Source organism: Cydia fagiglandana, chromosome Z (assembly GCF_963556715.1).
Source record: "Cydia fagiglandana chromosome Z, ilCydFagi1.1, whole genome shotgun sequence".
NCBI lineage: Eukaryota > Metazoa > Arthropoda > Insecta > Lepidoptera > Tortricidae > Cydia > Cydia fagiglandana.
Genome location: NC_085959.1, coordinates 7475331 through 7491915, shown reverse-complemented (window position 1 = coordinate 7491915; position 16585 = coordinate 7475331). Strand labels below are relative to the sequence as shown.

General features: G+C 38.8%; 1 protein-coding gene and 1 long non-coding RNA gene across 4 annotated transcripts; one reads left to right on the top strand and one right to left on the bottom strand.

Annotated features, from left to right (window-relative positions):
• Positions 1 to 229: 229 nt before the first annotated feature.
• LOC134678740 (deformed epidermal autoregulatory factor 1) lies at positions 230 to 8782 on the top strand. 3 transcript variants are annotated; one of them, XM_063537422.1, is made up of 5 exons: positions 230 to 1197; positions 2449 to 2694; positions 4807 to 5024; positions 5530 to 5716; positions 6318 to 8782. In XM_063537422.1, exons 1-4 carry the CDS (start codon positions 513 to 515, stop codon positions 5710 to 5712), a joined length of 1332 nt encoding a protein of 443 aa, XP_063393492.1. In that variant the 5' UTR covers positions 230 to 512; the 3' UTR covers positions 5713 to 5716; positions 6318 to 8782. The 3 variants fall into 3 exon arrangements, 1 of the variants encoding a protein (XP_063393492.1); XR_010100234.1 differs by lacking the exons at positions 230 to 1197; positions 2449 to 2694; positions 4807 to 5024; positions 5530 to 5716 and adding an exon at positions 5821 to 5914; XR_010100233.1 differs by lacking the exons at positions 230 to 1197; positions 2449 to 2694; positions 4807 to 5024; positions 5530 to 5716 and adding an exon at positions 5920 to 6013.
• A 1206-nt stretch (positions 8783 to 9988) lies between these two features.
• On the bottom strand, positions 9989 to 14059 carry LOC134678782 (uncharacterized). The gene is made up of 3 exons (XR_010100239.1): positions 10776 to 14059; positions 10502 to 10591; positions 9989 to 10134 (listed from the first exon to the last, which is right to left on the bottom strand). It is a non-coding gene; the product is annotated as an uncharacterized LOC134678782 (long non-coding RNA).
• Positions 14060 to 16585: the final 2526 nt, after the last annotated feature.

Below are 16585 nucleotides of genomic sequence, written 5' to 3'. Positions count from 1 at the left end.
ATGAGAAATTAATTTAGGACTTATTATAATATCTGTAAATTTAACTAAGTAAATTACTCTGTAAAACTATTCTGGGCTACTGTCATATAAAACAGAAAATAATTATGACCAATCAACTGTGTTTATGATCACTAAACACAACACCTACTGTTTGCAATGGTTTGCAAAGCACTCAAAGCAGAGAGTAGTGTAAATATAATATTGATTTAGTTTTCAGAAATTATGATTGTCATGCAAGTTTACAAGTATTTGGAACTGTACTATTATCGTACTACAATAAATAGGCTGCTTCCTCCTGTCTAAAGTGATTACAATCGAATTTCGAATTTGCCGCCATAACCTCGGAGCGTACGTGTGTGAAATGTTTTCATATTTCGATTAATTATGGCGGACTGTGGCTGAGCGAAGTTCATTTTTCCATCCGGAGTGCAAATAATTCGTTAAAACGTTGATGTGCTTCGATAATTAAGTGCAGAGGCTGTCGGGGAGTATCGGGTGGGCGGCGTTCGGCGATGGCGGAGAACAGGGGTTCGGTAGACGTCGTTATGCCGGACATTACCGAAGTGACCGAGCCCGATCCACTGGCGGCGGCGAGCGAGCGCGAAGTCGAGAGGCTGGAGCGCGACGGCGGCGCGCTCAAAGCGGCCCGTCTCGCCGATTCCAACGGCGTGGTGACCGTGCCCGTCTCCCTACCAGTCGGGACTCTTATAACGGGAACGACCTTCAATGTGATCACATCTGACCAGCTGCCGGGGCATTTTAAGCCGATGCTCTGCGTTGATAACGGCTTCATATCAGGCGGGCCGGTGACAGAGGATATAAAAGCGACACATATAGTGATACAGAACCCGCCGTCGCCGCGGCACGATGAGGGTTCCCAGGCGCCAGCGCGAGCGAGCGCGCGCTCGTGGGCAGAGACGGCGAACATGCCCATTCTGCCGGTGCGGTGTAAAAATACGTCTGCAGAGTTGCACAAGCAGCGGTTCGGGTCGGGAGGCCGCGGGAGGTGTATCAAGTACGGACTGGAGTGGTACACGCCGAGCGAGTTCGAGGCGTTGTGCGGGCGGGCGTCGAGCAAGGACTGGAAGCGCTCGATAAGGTTCGGCGGGAGGAGCATCCAGGCGCTGATAGATGAGGGCGTGCTGACGCCGCACGCGACCAGCTGCACCTGCGGCGCCTGCTGCGACGATCAGTCCGGTCAGTTGTGGTTCACCAGTTGCACATTAGTCAATATGTCAAGCCTACAAACTTATAAGTATTCTAACAACTTACACAACAGAATTGAACACTTGGAGAGTCGTAGTCTGTTCTGTAAGTTGTTAGGAGACTACCAGATTGTTTGCTTTTGGAGCATTTAGAGTGTTTTTTAAAAATACTACTGAAATCAAAAAAGTAGCATTCCTAAGTGACATTGGTAAAATATGCCTGCAAGCTTATTGATGTGAAACCTAGAAACTAACAAGTATTCTAACAACTTAGAATTACTAAAATTAAAAGAATATGGGTAATAGGTTGGTCCCTCTTCTGTAAAATATTTAGCCTCAAAGGGACGATACTGCATTTTGTCACACAACAGTTGACCGTAGTTATGTAGAAAATGACCAACTCAATTTTTTTATCAACGCAGAAAGCGACCAAAGCTACTGTAAAGTCAGCGTGTAAGTCACTTTTACAAAAATAAAAAGTTGGTCACTTTCTACAAAACTACGGGCAGGTGCAGTCAGGTTGCAATCTGTCTGTACCGGCCCTTATAGCAAATGAATCAAAGTACAAGTAAAATGGTGATAAATAAGTAGCATTTACTAAATCAAAACATGATTGCACTGACAAATTTTTTCTGATAGAGAACCAGGGTTTTTATTATTTCATTTATTGTGATCTCATGTACAACTTGATAAGCAAACTCCGCTATTAATATTGCAATTCATTGATAATCAAGGTTGGCAGAAGTATCATAGTGAGTCCTAACTTCGCCGTTGGTGCCCAACTTCGCCTAAGCAAAATTTGGTAGAAAGTTTTTATAATTTGGCGTTTTATAATCATTATTCTATGCTGTATTCTTTCTCGTTTTTCTCACAACTGATTGCGCGATCACATAAAGTTTTGTGCATAGGGTTTGCACGGATTTGAAATGCAAGGAAACATTCATGGATCTGGATTTTCTGCATCCAGTGCCATATAATTTCATACCTTTCGGATACGGGTTGCAACCCTATTTCATCGGGTGACAAGCAAAAGTCACTAACTAACATCATTGAAATTATTGGACAATAAACCATGTTACGAGTGTAATAAAGTGCATTGTTACTTTAATTTTTTTAATAGTACTTAGTGAGTTTTGCTTGTCACCCGATAATTTGTGCACCTTTCCAATTCAACACAATTTACCGGTTTTTTCGAGTCTATAAAGTTATAAACCACCAACTAAATACTACTTTACTGTTCCAGCTATGGGCCCAGTCCGTCTCTTCACACCCTACAAGCGACGGAGACGCAACCAAGATGAGGGCACCGAGAAGAAGCCCAAGATAAAGCGAGACAGCAGTCTCGGGGACAGCGACATGGACAACATACACAACACAAGCAACAACAGCCACTCGAAGGAGGCCTGGCAGACCATAGCGGAGGGCTTGGAGAGTAATGCGGACTATCATCTGCTGGAGGCGCCGGACGCGAGCAACGATCCTACTGCCAGTGAGTGTTATCTACAGTAGCATTTAATGGCTCCTCTACACGATGGGCCAACGCCGCCCACTCCAAGGGAAGCATTTATGTCTTAGAGGGAGCATGTGATATTGCTATCTCATTCTACCGCATGGCTGCGTCCCTTGGAGTGGCCGGCGCTGGCCCATCGTGTAGAGGAGCCATAAGAGGGGGCAAAACCATGAAATGAGAAGGGGGCTATGGCGCGCCGCGCGAATCTTGCGACGGAAGATTTGTCCGTCGCGCGGGTTTTACCTTTTATCTCAATTACTGTGAAAATATACTTGTTTAAAATTTTGCTTGTCAGATCCCTCCCTCGGCATGGTAACTAACTTATCACCACACCAGCTCATAAGGCTTACTTTGCAGTTCAAAAACTGTTAGCAAAGTTGCATTTTATTCACATGTGAGGCAAAGTAATCAAATACAATTTTGAGTTGGCTATCGCGGGGCTCCTATTCTGTGCTGTTTGGCCTTCGGCCATTCGAGGATAACTATCGAACCTAACCTACCCTAGTGATATAAAAATATAATAGACTATAAGGGATATAGGCAAAATTTTACACTAGTCATTTTTTTGCGTTCTAGACCGTCCGCGAGTATAGCTTTCCATTTATTTCTTTCTTTTGCTGTTATATCAAAATATAATGTATTTTATTAATTATATCTAAAGTAGATCGTCGGGTGACAAGCAAAAGTCACTAACTAACACCATTGAAATTATTGGACTATAAACCGTATTACAAGTGTAATAAAGTGCATTGTTACTTTATTAGTGTTCCGTACAAAACTTTGTTCACGGAACACTTATGGGATCACTTCGGTCTTATTTTTGATAGTACATAGTGACTTTTGCTTGTCACCCGACGATATGTAGTAGGTAATTTTGTAAAACTGAGCAATGTTTTCCTTTTAAAGCGAATATAATTTGTGAATTGTTATTTATTATCATAATTATCATTTAAATGCTATTTTACAAACGAATGCTTCTGCGAATTACCAATCGATTAATGCGAAATTTAACTTTGCGATATTTTATTTTATCAGTTGGAAAGTGGGTCGACAAATTTATCAGTTGGAAAGTGGGCAGATAAATTTTTTGTCGTGTAATATTCGGCAAGTTCCAAACGAATAAACGTATAATTAAATAAATGCCACGCGATGCTAATAATAGTAAGAAGTAGTAATATAATTACTGTGCATTGCGATTTTTTCATCATTGAACCAATTAGCGAATTAACTGCGTCCTTTTTTAAGGTTCCGTACCTCAAAAGGAAAAAACGGAACCCCTATAAGATCACTCGTGCTACTGTCTGTCACAGCCTATTTTCTCGGAAACTACTGGACCAATTAAGTTGAAATTTGGAACACATGTAAATTAGTGACCCAAAGATGGACATGTAACGTAAATAAATGAATTTTAAAAATGGGGGCCACTTAGTAAAAATTGTAATATAATAACCTTGAAGTTATTTCTTGATTCAGGCAAGAAGGCAAAGCGAATTAGCAAACGTCAAAGCGAATTCTTTTGCATTGCGTGTTTTATAAGAGTCATAAGAATTTTATTTAAATTTGATAAGGGTAAACACAAAAGTACCTACAGTCAAGGTCTAAATTATTGATACGAATAAAGGGCCAGAAATATTTATACACTACCTTAATGCCTTTGTCCCTGCATGAAAATGCGTGGTATGTAATACAAATGGTGCCAAGCTAATGGCTTTTTTGCCGACGGCCAATGCCAGTGTGCGAGCGGAACAGTAATATAATTATGCGCGTGCGAAAGAGATCAGAATAGGCAGGTCAATGCACAATTTTCTTCATGCTTAGCGTTCTTATTCTATTTGTATTTTCTGTGTTACAGATGTAGGTAGTACATAATTGTTTTCCATCGTATTTTCTCGTATTTGTCATGCTACTTCAATCAACTTCAGTACTTTTTGTAGTGAGACTGACTGAAATAGCAAGATAAGTTCGTAATTTCCCTGAAAATACGATGGAAAATAATAATCTACTACAACAGTACTTTGTTTTAGTAACAAAGACCATTTACTATATTTTAGACGTTATACCTTACCTTAAGTGCCTTATTCTGACCGCTAGATCTACCAGACATGAGTGGCGTGCTAAAGCGTCTCGACGACATCGGGTCGACACTGTCGCGACTAGCGACCGAGTTGAAGCAGTGTGTGGAGGACGTCAGGGGAGTCTCCGCGCGGCAGCTCGCGCGGATAGAACAGGAAAGGGCCGGGGCCTTGTTGCACGCGGTGGAGCATGCCGATGCGGCGCTACATAGCGCTGACGACGCTGAATCTAAGAAGGTAGCTGTTCTGAACATGGGCATTTCACTTAAAAGTGTACCGTTTACTTTTTTTCGAAAATCCTTCAAATTTTTGATTAATTCTACTCGGAATCACGAGGACTATCGATTAAAAAAATAGTCTAGCAAAAGACAGTTTTTTGACGCATTTTCACATACATTTTGTATGGACCCACATAAAACTGACGCCAAGATTTGTATGAAATATTACGGACACTTTTTTCTTTATCTCATTCAATAGTACCCGTGATTTTGAGTCTAAACAACTCAAAAGTAGATGGTTTTTCGAAAAAAAAGTACTTGGTGTTATTTTTTCTGAAAACCCCCACATAATGGCGTGTCATAAAGTTTCTACAACTGATCATAGAATGAGCTTCACTTTTTTTTTTTACGTTGTTACAAGTTTATACATATGATAAACGATAGTTTTATTTGTGACGTTGTGCGGTGTAAGTGCAATCGACAATAAGGTCCCTTTTCATAGATAATGCCCCATTTATCCCCAGTGTGCAAACTGCAATCGCGAGGCGTCAGCAGAGTGCTCGCTGTGCCGGCGCACCCCCTACTGCTCCACCTACTGCCAGAAGAAAGACTGGGCCTCCCACCAGATCGAGTGTCTCCGCTCCGTGCCCACCATCCACGACCAGCACCAGTCCATCATGCTCATCGTGGAGAGCCAGCACCAATAGCGAGGTGGGTCTCACTTTATTGAGTGTCTCCGCTCCGTGCCCACCATCCACAACCAGCACCAGTCCATCATGCTCATCGTGGAGAGCCAGCACCAATAGCGAGGTGGGTCTCACTTTATTGAGTGTCTCCGCTCCGTGCCCACCATCCACGACCAGCACCAGTCCATCATGCTCATCGTGGAGAGCCAGCACCAATAGCGAGGTGGGTCTCACTTTATTGAGTGTCTCCGCTCCGTGCCCACCATCCACGACCAGCACCAGTGCATCATGCTCATCGTGGAGAGCCAGCACCAATAGCGAGGTGGGTCTCACTTTATTGGCACCCCGGCTCCATGTACTGCCGAAATAAAAACTTGGGATTTGAAAGATCATGCTCTACCAGCATGGACCGATATCGATGTGAAAGCGAGATTCCTTGCGTAGTTCTTAGCTGTTTTATAGAAATCGGTCCACAGTTCTTTGGTCCACTTTTCCAAACTGATTTAAGGCATTTTTAGCATAAAATTTATTTTTTTGGCTTAAGGCGTAGGGTTTTTTTTAGTAGTACAGTATCACTATATGCACAGAGAAATGAAAAATAACTAATAATACTTTGTTATCCACAGAGCCTAATCTGGAGAGGCTTCGCCCGAGTGTCCTACGACGGAGATGACAAAGCCCGCCCCTGCCAGAATAGGGGCTTCACTACAAGCCCTGACAACAGTGACAACTGTCAGAATACGGATATATTTATAACACTGCCAGATCTAAGCTCCTGCCAGAAAAGCGGCTTCACTACAAGCCCTAACAACCGTGACTTCTGTCAGAATACGGACGTTTATACCGCTACCAGACCTAATATCGGATAGGATAATGTGAAAACGCTCGAAGGATAAATGTTTAACCGATTTCCAGCTGGTTCAAATACACGCACACTTACCTGGATTAGGCACAGTTATTTAAGATTGAGTGTAGGGCCAAAGTTAAAGGGCTCCTGATGTTAGAACCGGGCCATGGTATAATAATATACACCGCTTGGCACTCTCTTCCGACCACGTGACTGACACAAGCCTACGTCATCATGCGACAGCGCTATACAGTGTGGAAAGATATGTCGGGCCCTGGAGGGAAACTACCTTAAATCCTTAAGCTGACTCATTTTACTTAACCACCGACCGTCCGACGATAGCATAGTATCCGAAAAAAATATGCTCTTAACCGTCCGCGGGAACCTTACTATCCAAAGGGGTGGAAGGAAGAATTGATTTCAAAGCCATCTAACGGAATATTTCGGCATTATTTACTATTCTCTTGATGCGACAACGTAGCCTAACTAAATAGTTAGCTCTAAAAAAAATTAGATGGCAGTGTAGTCATAATTTTTGTAGAAATTTGTGAATACGCTGCGCGGGGCGTGCGTCGCTAAAAAAACCCGGACGGTTGACAGGAAAACAGTCTCGCGGGCCGGACGGTTGAGTGGTTAAAGGAGACATTCCTTTATTTTTAAAAAGAAACAAAACTGCATTTAAAGATTTTTCTTTTTTTCTTCAATTTGGCTTGTCTAAAAAAATCTTGAGTACTAAATATTAGATTTTATGGATATTTTATACGACAGGCGAATGTAAGACCTAATGTTTTTTGGAGAAATGTTATCATTAACATTAACTGTATCGACTAGTAGAATAAAATTGCGAGTGTTTATTTTTTGGAATTTTCAGTCGGTTCGAGTCCCGGGCGAGGCAAGCGAGTTTTGGAAAATCTTTGAATGCAGTTTTGTTTCTTTTTAAAAATAAGAAATGTCTCTTTTAAGTAAAATGAGCCAGCTGAAGGATTTAAGGTAGTTTCCCTCCAGGGCCCGACTTATCTTTCCACACTGTATAATAATATGCTATATAAAGTGGCAATGTTATTGTGACGTAGGCTTGTGTCACTCTGGCAAGAGAAGACCATGTTTTATTAGACTATGAACCGGGCTGAAGGCGTTATAAGTCTCAATTAGCTATTATGACCGCCAAAGACGTGAACTGACGCACGCGGCTACAGCCCAATATCAACCTTCGTGCATTACAACAAGGTTCAAGATGACGCGCCGCGCACGATAGGAGTGGAGTTCAAAAGTATAAGGAATGAAATATATAATTTTATGAAAAAGCTAAATATTTTTGAAAACGATTAACATTTAATTTCTAATTATGAAATATAATTTTTTTAACTAATTAATAAAAGAAAGGGAGAGACTATAAATGAACTAATTGAGGCTTGTAAAGTTTTATTAATAAGGATAGGTCTGCACCGACGTGGCAATGGCAAGCGACGGAATGTGGAAGCGCCACCGTAAACGTCAAACCCCCAAAATATTAGTGGCATTTCCATATTCAGTCATGGGCATTTTTCAAAAAAGTGATCGTTTACTTTTTTTCGAAAACTATATACATATATGGGTTAATTCTACTCAGAATAACTTGACGATCAATTTAAAAAGAAAAAAAAGTGTTCGCAAAAATTGACCGTTTTGTGACGCAATTACACTTACATTTTGTCTGGACCGTCACAAAACAACTGACACCTACAATTTGTATGAAAAACTTGGGGACATCTTTCTATTACTTTTTATCAATTGTTCTCGTGATTCTGAGTCGAATTAACCCAAAATTTGTTAGTTTCTTGGAAAAACTTATGATGTTGTTTTATGAAGGGACGCTACCGAATAGCTAGTAAAAATGTACTTCCGTTACCAAATATTAACTTAGTATTAATTTGTATGATTGTGTAAATAATTATGAATTAGAGTGTGCTTTGAGGATGTTGGTACCGCAAGACTTGCTGTACAGAGTGTTTATTTATTTAGTCACCCGCAATAATTTATGGGGTGAATATATAGGTCATACTAAGCAACATTATTACAATAAAATAAACACGCTGTATATGTTAATTGCCCAATGATTTACCCTAAATAACCATTATAATATCTATTAACTCACATTATAGACGGGTCTAACGCGAATTATATTCAATTACCTTTATTTACCGACGTTTCGACACAGGTTTCACTGGTCGTGGTCGCGGCTGACTGATTGTCCCAGCAAAATGTCAAAACAAAGATTGAATAATGGCGTTCAGTGGAGACAACTGTCTCCACTGAACGCCATTATTATCCTCGAGTTGTGCGAGAAGCAATTGAAATCAAGAAACACCCCAGGAATTTTAATAGGGAGGATGGTTTCAACTTATCGCCAACTTGGGAACCAGTGATACAGAAGCTAAAGCCAAAGGATCTATCTTCGGACGGGTGCGTGGATATTGTGAGTGTTGCGTGTCGGACTATTGACAATAATTAACATTATGTGTGGTGGGTGGTTTGAAAATGTGATGTCTACCCCAAACTTTTCCATACACTTTTCGTCGGGTAGATGCACAAATCTCTGTTTTGACATTTTGCTGGGACAATCAGTCAGCCGCGACCACGACCAGTGAAACCTGTGTCGAAACGTCGGTAAATAAAGGTAATTGAATATAATTCGCGTTAGACCCGTCTATAATGTGAGTTAATATGTATTCAAAACGCGAAAGTTTAAAACATTATAATATCATTATAACCAGAGTTCGGAAAATTTATCGCAAAAATAAATATGGTATGGAACATTAACAATTTTGAACTGCAGTTTTTGAGTATAATCTGCAAATTTTATAAAGATACTGTATAAATAATATGAGTTTAATAAATCAATTCATACCTCTTGGTGATATTTGAAAATTTAAATAATCTTAATCATGATTATTTAGCAGTGGCGCTAGTGTGCACGTTGATGGGCACTTAAAGGGTCGAATCATTGGATGCCAAATTAGCTACATGCATGAATTTTTCGATCGAATCTACCCCCGAGATATTCAAATGTTTCTAATAAACCTGCTACAGATGTAGTGCATAATTGTTTGCCATCGTATTTTCTCGGAAACGTTCGTATTTCGTCACCACTTTGAAAAAATCTCGTTTACCGCACTGCTTCTCAAAGATAAAACGCAGTAACTCTGTATGCATCCCATACATAGTTACCACGTTTTTAGGGTTCCGTAGCCAAATGGCAAAAAACGGAACCCTTATAGATTCGTTATGTCTGTCTGTCTGTCCGTCCGTATGTCACAGCCACTTTTTTCCGAAACTATAAGAACTATACTGTTGAAACTTGGTAAGCAGATGTATTCTGTGAACCGCATTAAGATTTTTACACAAAAATAGACGAAGAACAATAAATTTAGGGGGTCCCCGATACTTAGAACAGAAACTTAAATTTTTTTTTTGATCTATGGATAGGTCTTCAAAAATGATATTGAATTTTCTAATATCATTTTTTTCTAAACTGAATAGTTTGCGCGAGAGACACTTCCAAAGTGGTAAAATGTGTGTTCCCCCCCTGTAACTTCTAAAATAAGAGAATGATAAAACTAAAAAACCGGGCAAGTGCGAGTCCGACTCGCGCACGAAGGGTTCCGTACCATAAAGCAAAAAAAAAAACCGAAAAAAATGCAAAAAGTAAACGGTCACCCATCCAAGTACTGACCACGCCCGACGTTGCTTAACTTTGGTCAAAAATCACGTTTGCTGTATGGGAGCCCCACTTAAATCTTTATTTTATTCTGTTTTTAGTATTTGCTGTTATAGCGGCAACAGAAATACATCATCTGTGAAAATTTCAACTGTCTAGCTATCACGGTTCGTGAGATACAGCCTGGTGACAGACAGACGGACGGACGGACGGACGGACAGCGAAGTATTAGTAATAGGGTCCCATTTTACCCTTGGGTACGGAACCCTAAAAAAATATATGATATACATTACCATGCAAACTTCCACCGAAAATTGGTTTGAACGAGATCTAGTAAGTAGTTTTTTTTTTACTTACTTACTTGGTTGGCGCGATGACCCAAAATGAGTCTTGGCCTCCAACACAAGAGCACGCCACTTTGATCGGTCAGGGGCGGTATCCCGCCAGCTTTCGCCGACTCCGAGCTCACGGAGATCTGCCTCCACTCTATCAGTTTTTTTTAGTCGTCATAAATCGTAAACCGCTATTTTATTATGTTACTTGCTGCTACGGAGCCCTTCATGGGCGAGTCCGACTCGCACTTGGCCGCTTTTTCTTTTAATTAACAGAAAAAGATACGAGTTTTTATTTTTCAAAGTAGTCGCAATTGGTCAAGCTACTTCAGTCAACCTCAGTACTTTTTGTACCGAGACTGAAATAGCAAGAAACGTTCGTACGTTTCCGTGAAAATACGATGGAAAATAATGATGCACACTAGGTACATCTGTAGCTATTGCAACACGCAAACTTCTAAATTACTACATAAATATACTAATATAGCGCGCGCAATGAGTAAGAAAGCGCACCCTGTGACGTCACAGCACTAACGGCTGCGCCGAAGTGTATGTAAATGAATTATGAAATAGTTATTTACGATACAAGTGCGGAGAAAAGAAATTCGTAACGAGTGGCGATAAATTAAAATACGACCGAAGGGAGTGTTTTTAATCGACACGAGTTGTGAATTATCTATTCGCACGTGTAACGTACAACGTTTTACAGTACATATGGCCCTTTAAACTTTTGACATACGCACGAAAAGTGCTATTTTACGCACTAGTGCGGGGAAAATAGGACTGTAATAGTACATTTCGATGCTAGTGCGGAAGGTATGTCATTACTTCACGAGTACCGAGATATCTTGCCACGAGCCGCAGGCGAGTGGCAAGACTCGGGACGAGTGAAGAATGACATTTCCGCACGTGTATCGAACGACGTTTTTCAATACAGTTGCGAAAAAATAAGAAAAACATTGTTAATCGTACACTAAACAAAAGTGGTAACAGTGACAGCTCGGTTAGACGTCGTCTTTAAGTATATTATATCTATGGACGTTTGGCAGCTATTCCGTTCCATTCAGTCAACTTATTAAGAACGGAATTTTCAATATTGAATATTAAAAAATAAACGTGTTATAATGATGAAGAGGTAAGTAATTAAATATGAAATATGTAATATTTTTCGTATTCTTACATTAACGGTAGGTTTTTATGCTGATTACGACGTTTAAAGGAAACTAATATTAACACTCATCAATAAGTAGTCGTGAATTGGAACAAGTATAAATTTAAAAAAATTGGTAAAGTAAAAAGCACTAGTTCGAGATAACCAACTTTCCGCACGCTAAACAGCTACGTAAAGTAGCACTTTTTGAGCAACTGTATTAAAAAATAAGTTTTTCGTTATTTACGCCGTAATAAAATGCGTTACCATACTTTTATTTCTCGTCATAACAAAGAACCAATAAAAATCTTTAATATACATTAGGGTATACAAAGAATATATGTATTACAATTTTACGTTTTTAAACTATTCACAATAAATTGCGTGTATCACATTTTTGGATTATATTGGTATTGTTAAATGTGTTTATTGAAAAATATTTTTTATGCATGTAGCCCAGTGTCAAACAAAATACCAAATCTAAATATCAACATTCTTTTAGCTAACACTACGATATACCGTTACTATAGTAAATTAAATACTAGTGTTATCAGAAATTGACATATTTTTAAATAGGTCGATTTTTTATTTCAATCATTAGAACAAAATTTACTGTAGTCGTAGAGGATATTTTTAGTTATATTGTTGTAAATAAGCGTATGCCTGTGAAGATATGATGTAAATTTATTTTGGACAGAACCGGTCTTACAATTATGTCCTTATTAGTGTGTGTTCTTTTTTATGATTTTTTACGACAGCGTATTTTTAAAACTATCCTGAGCGCCGATTGTCAATTCATCAGTATAGGCCCGTGCATGAACTATCCTCTAGCCGCCCAGAGACCTGTAAAAAGGTCTTCTGTTCCATTCTAATTTGAACTTTGTGTTTGGCAAGGTTTGACGTATGGGCGGCTAGAGGCTATAGGGGGCAGAATAGGAGCCGTCAGATTTATGGCGCGAGGCATAAATGTGACGTTTATGCTTCCGATGTAGCCCACAAGTTGATAGAACCTACTATGCACAAGGAAACGTACCGACGAGAACGGTAGATGGTAGCACTTGCTTTGGCTATGTACATACATGTGCACATATGTTTCCGATTCAGGCCACAAGATGGCAGACCCTAAAACGCGCACGGTTCCTATAGAAACACAGTTGTAGTGCATAATTATTTTCCATCGTATGTTCACGGAAGCGTACTAATTTGTACAAAATCATCATCAGTACAAAAAGTACTGAGGTTGACTTTTACAAGACAAATACGAACGTTTTCGAGAAAATACGATGGAATACAATTATGCACTACAATTGTACATTTAAGATGTCTTCAATCAATTGAGGTAATTAACAAAGATTTACATTTTGCTGTAAAATGATCATGTACAGAAATCTACATACCATGATATACATTAGCATAACCCGTATAAAAAAACTAATCAATTCCAAAAAAAACATAATAATAGGTGTATAAATTTAGGACATCGGAATTATACAGAGAATTGTTTGGTGAGTCGTTTATAATTAAATTTACTTAAATACTATAGTATTAATTGCAAAATAGCACAAAAGTAACGTTGTGCTACCAGTTATCACAAAAGTACATAGCTTTTTTCACATTTATTTTTATTTCTTTTTTCAACACTGGTAGCGCGAATGCTTCTCTAATTGTGATATTCCTCAATACCTTCTGTTTTGTGAGCCTTAACACGGCGGGTGTATGTATACCTACGTACATATATACATATATGACTGTATTGTGTAGGTACTTACTACAAATTACTTATATCCATCTGGAGCTAACGCAAAATTGTAGTTTTTATTGTGATTCTTTATACCCATCTCAATCAAGGGCAAATGCCATAATACTCTGATAATACTACACTATAATAATACAAGTGCGCAAAATAGGAAATTCGCAGCGAGTGGCATAGATTAAAACACGACCGAAGTCAGTGTTTTACATCGACACGAGTTGCGAATTATCTATTCGCACATGTATCGTACGTTTTACAGTACATATGGCCCTTTAAATGTTCGACATAGTTACGTAGGTAATATGCTAATTATCGCCCTAGTGCGGTAAAGTAGCACCATATGTACTGTAAACGAAAAATAGACTATATTTACAAGGGCAGAGTCCAATTAACACTTTAAAGTTGGCTCGATAGAAAAACATCGCGAAAACATATGTATATATTATAACCCGCCATCCTATAACTCACCAGCATATATTACGTTAATTTTTCTATCCTAAACGAAACTTCATTAAAACTATTTTATTACTGTAAATACATTAGTGCTAAGGTTGTTTTATTGGTGTAATACAGTCTTAATAAAATTTGTTCAACGTTTCATCTGTTTTTTATTTATGTTATTTTGTCATTATAAATTACCTAATTGTGGCTTAACCCTTCGTATTGCTTCTGAATTAATAACCTTGAAACTGTAAAATCCTGTTCAAATTGTGTCATACGGATAAATTACCCCGCAGTCCAAATGCTGACCCCCCACCCCCCACCCGCACCTTACAATACAGGAACAGGAGATATGTAATTAAAAGTCTTGTTTATTAAATATTTTAATATTTATTTATCAATTAATTACAATAATTCATAGTATTACATCTAATTATTCTACCTGATCTAACTAAATAAATTGATACAACCATCTAAGTTCCTAAGTTGTCATTATAGCCATAAGACCAATAATATAGTTATTGGAGAAAAACCCCAAATTAGAGTTAAGCCACGAAAAGTCTGCAGCGATTTTGATAGCCCTCGCAGTGGCAGTGTTATTTATACGTCATAATTTCATAGAAGTTTGACGTTTAAAATAATACTTGCACTGCGTGGGCTATCAAATCCGCTGCAGACTTTTCTTGGTCTGACTCTAGTAAACGTGTTGTACACATCTGATGCCTAGCCAAGATGACTGTACACCGGTGGACCTTATTACAACATACATAAGGTCCACCGATGTACAGCCAAGTGTGGGCGATGGTACATCGACACGCCAAACGAAAACAAGTTTTGGGCAAAAATTTCATATCTATATGAAAATATAACGTTTATAATGATCATAATGACACTACCTCACTTTGTTCTGTTCAATTCGGTGCAAAATTAGCTTAGACGGACTCTAAGACATTTCTAAATGTGCGAGTCCATGACAATAATACAGTGACAAAATAATTATTGACATAATAAAACATTGCATATTAAATTATCCATTTTATATTACAGTAATACGTGTCCACGATAGGTAGGTTTACCCTATTTGTAATATGTCGGCGGCCGATCGTAAGATCAGGCAGATCATAATGTTCCTGTGTAATGTTTTGACGATAGTCACATTATCATTAAACCAATATATAGGCAGGATAGCTTCGTTAGGTTGCTTCAGATGCCCGAAGGGCAAACTGCCCAGAAATAGGCCCGCGTAGCGGGGCTCCGTCGACTCATGGAACGAGTCAAAGATTTTCACGTTTCACGATATGCCTGATCTTACGATCGGTCGCCGACATACTTATACATTGACTTCAATACTTGTTACATTAATAGTATTAATACTACATTGTGTTCAGCGAGTTGATAACATGTAAATCATGTAATATAACTTCTCTCTCAATTTTGAGCCATATAAATGGCCAATGTCTTACTGTCTGTCAGTCAGTAAGAACCAGGAAAACTATATCCTTTTCTTTTGGCTGGTACTGGTGTAAGACAAAGATAGTATGATTCTCTCTGTCTATGATTGAAATGAGACAGTCCTTTGACAAACTACTCACTTGCTTGATATTTTTCAGTGACCTCTATTATTATAATAAAATAAGGGTGACAGCTGGTAGCTAGTTACAGTTACCAAAAGCAAGTGAGTAGACCACATTGTTTAAAACTAAAATATCATAATTGATCTAATAATGGTGGCTTATTCGTCTTTTTTTCCATACGGTATGGGTATGTCTTTTCGGTTACTCTTTACATAAATAGTTTTATATAGACGTAGTGCATAATTATTTTCCATCGTTTTTTCACGGTAACGTACGGACGTGTCTTGCTATTTCAGTCAGTCTCGGTACAAAAAGTACTGACGTTGACTGAAGTAGCATGACAAATACAAATGTTTCCGGGAAAAATATGCACTATAGTTCGTTTTGTTTTAGCATTAGAAAGAACTTGAGAGAAGGTAAGCGATCTTAATTGAAAAACGTTTTTTGAAAATTAGTAACTATTACTTATGAAAGCAGAAGAATATTAATGATCGTATTAGATTCATAATTGTTACATATTTGCCGTTATTTATTTGTAAAATGTGTTTTTCAATTAAAAGACACATCAAGATTGTTTACCTTATTTCTAATGCTAAAAAAATGAACTATACATCTGTACAAAGAATTTAAGGGTCACACGAGCCCACCGCTAGACGTTGACCCATACAATCGAACATTACTCTCTCATTTTACGACGTTGCAAGCGTCACTTTAGGTCCCTGTACACAATGGGCCAGCGCCGGCCACTCCAAGGGACGCAGCCATGCGGTAGAATGAGATAGCAATATCACTTGCTCCCTCTAACGCATAAATCCCCCCAAACTGGCCCACGCTGGCCCATTGTGTACAGGGGCCTTTAGATTGTATGGCGACATTGAGTTAAGTATTATTACTATGGAGAAGCCATGCCAAACAAAAAACAATGAAACTTTCACAATCAAAACCTGTAGCACGCGACCAAAACGTCGTAAGCGCCGTAAGATAAAAAAATAAAATAAAATTACGTCACACGAAGAAAAAAAAAGAAAAATTCATGAGTATAGGTCGCGAGATTCACGTTCCGCCTCCACGGTTTGTTGTCAAAACATCAGCTCATGGCG

Excerpts from the sequence above, each read along its gene's own strand:
- LOC134678740 (XM_063537422.1), top strand. The coding sequence starts at position 513 with ATGGCGGAGAACAGGGGTTCGGTAGACGTCGTTATGCCGGACATTACC. Across the intron at positions 2,695-4,806 it reads GAGCAACGATCCTACTGCCA|ATCTACCAGACATGAGTGGC; the intron begins GTGAGTGTTATC and ends TCTGACCGCTAG. Across the intron at positions 5,025-5,529 it reads ACGACGCTGAATCTAAGAAG|TGTGCAAACTGCAATCGCGA; the intron begins GTAGCTGTTCTG and ends ATTTATCCCCAG.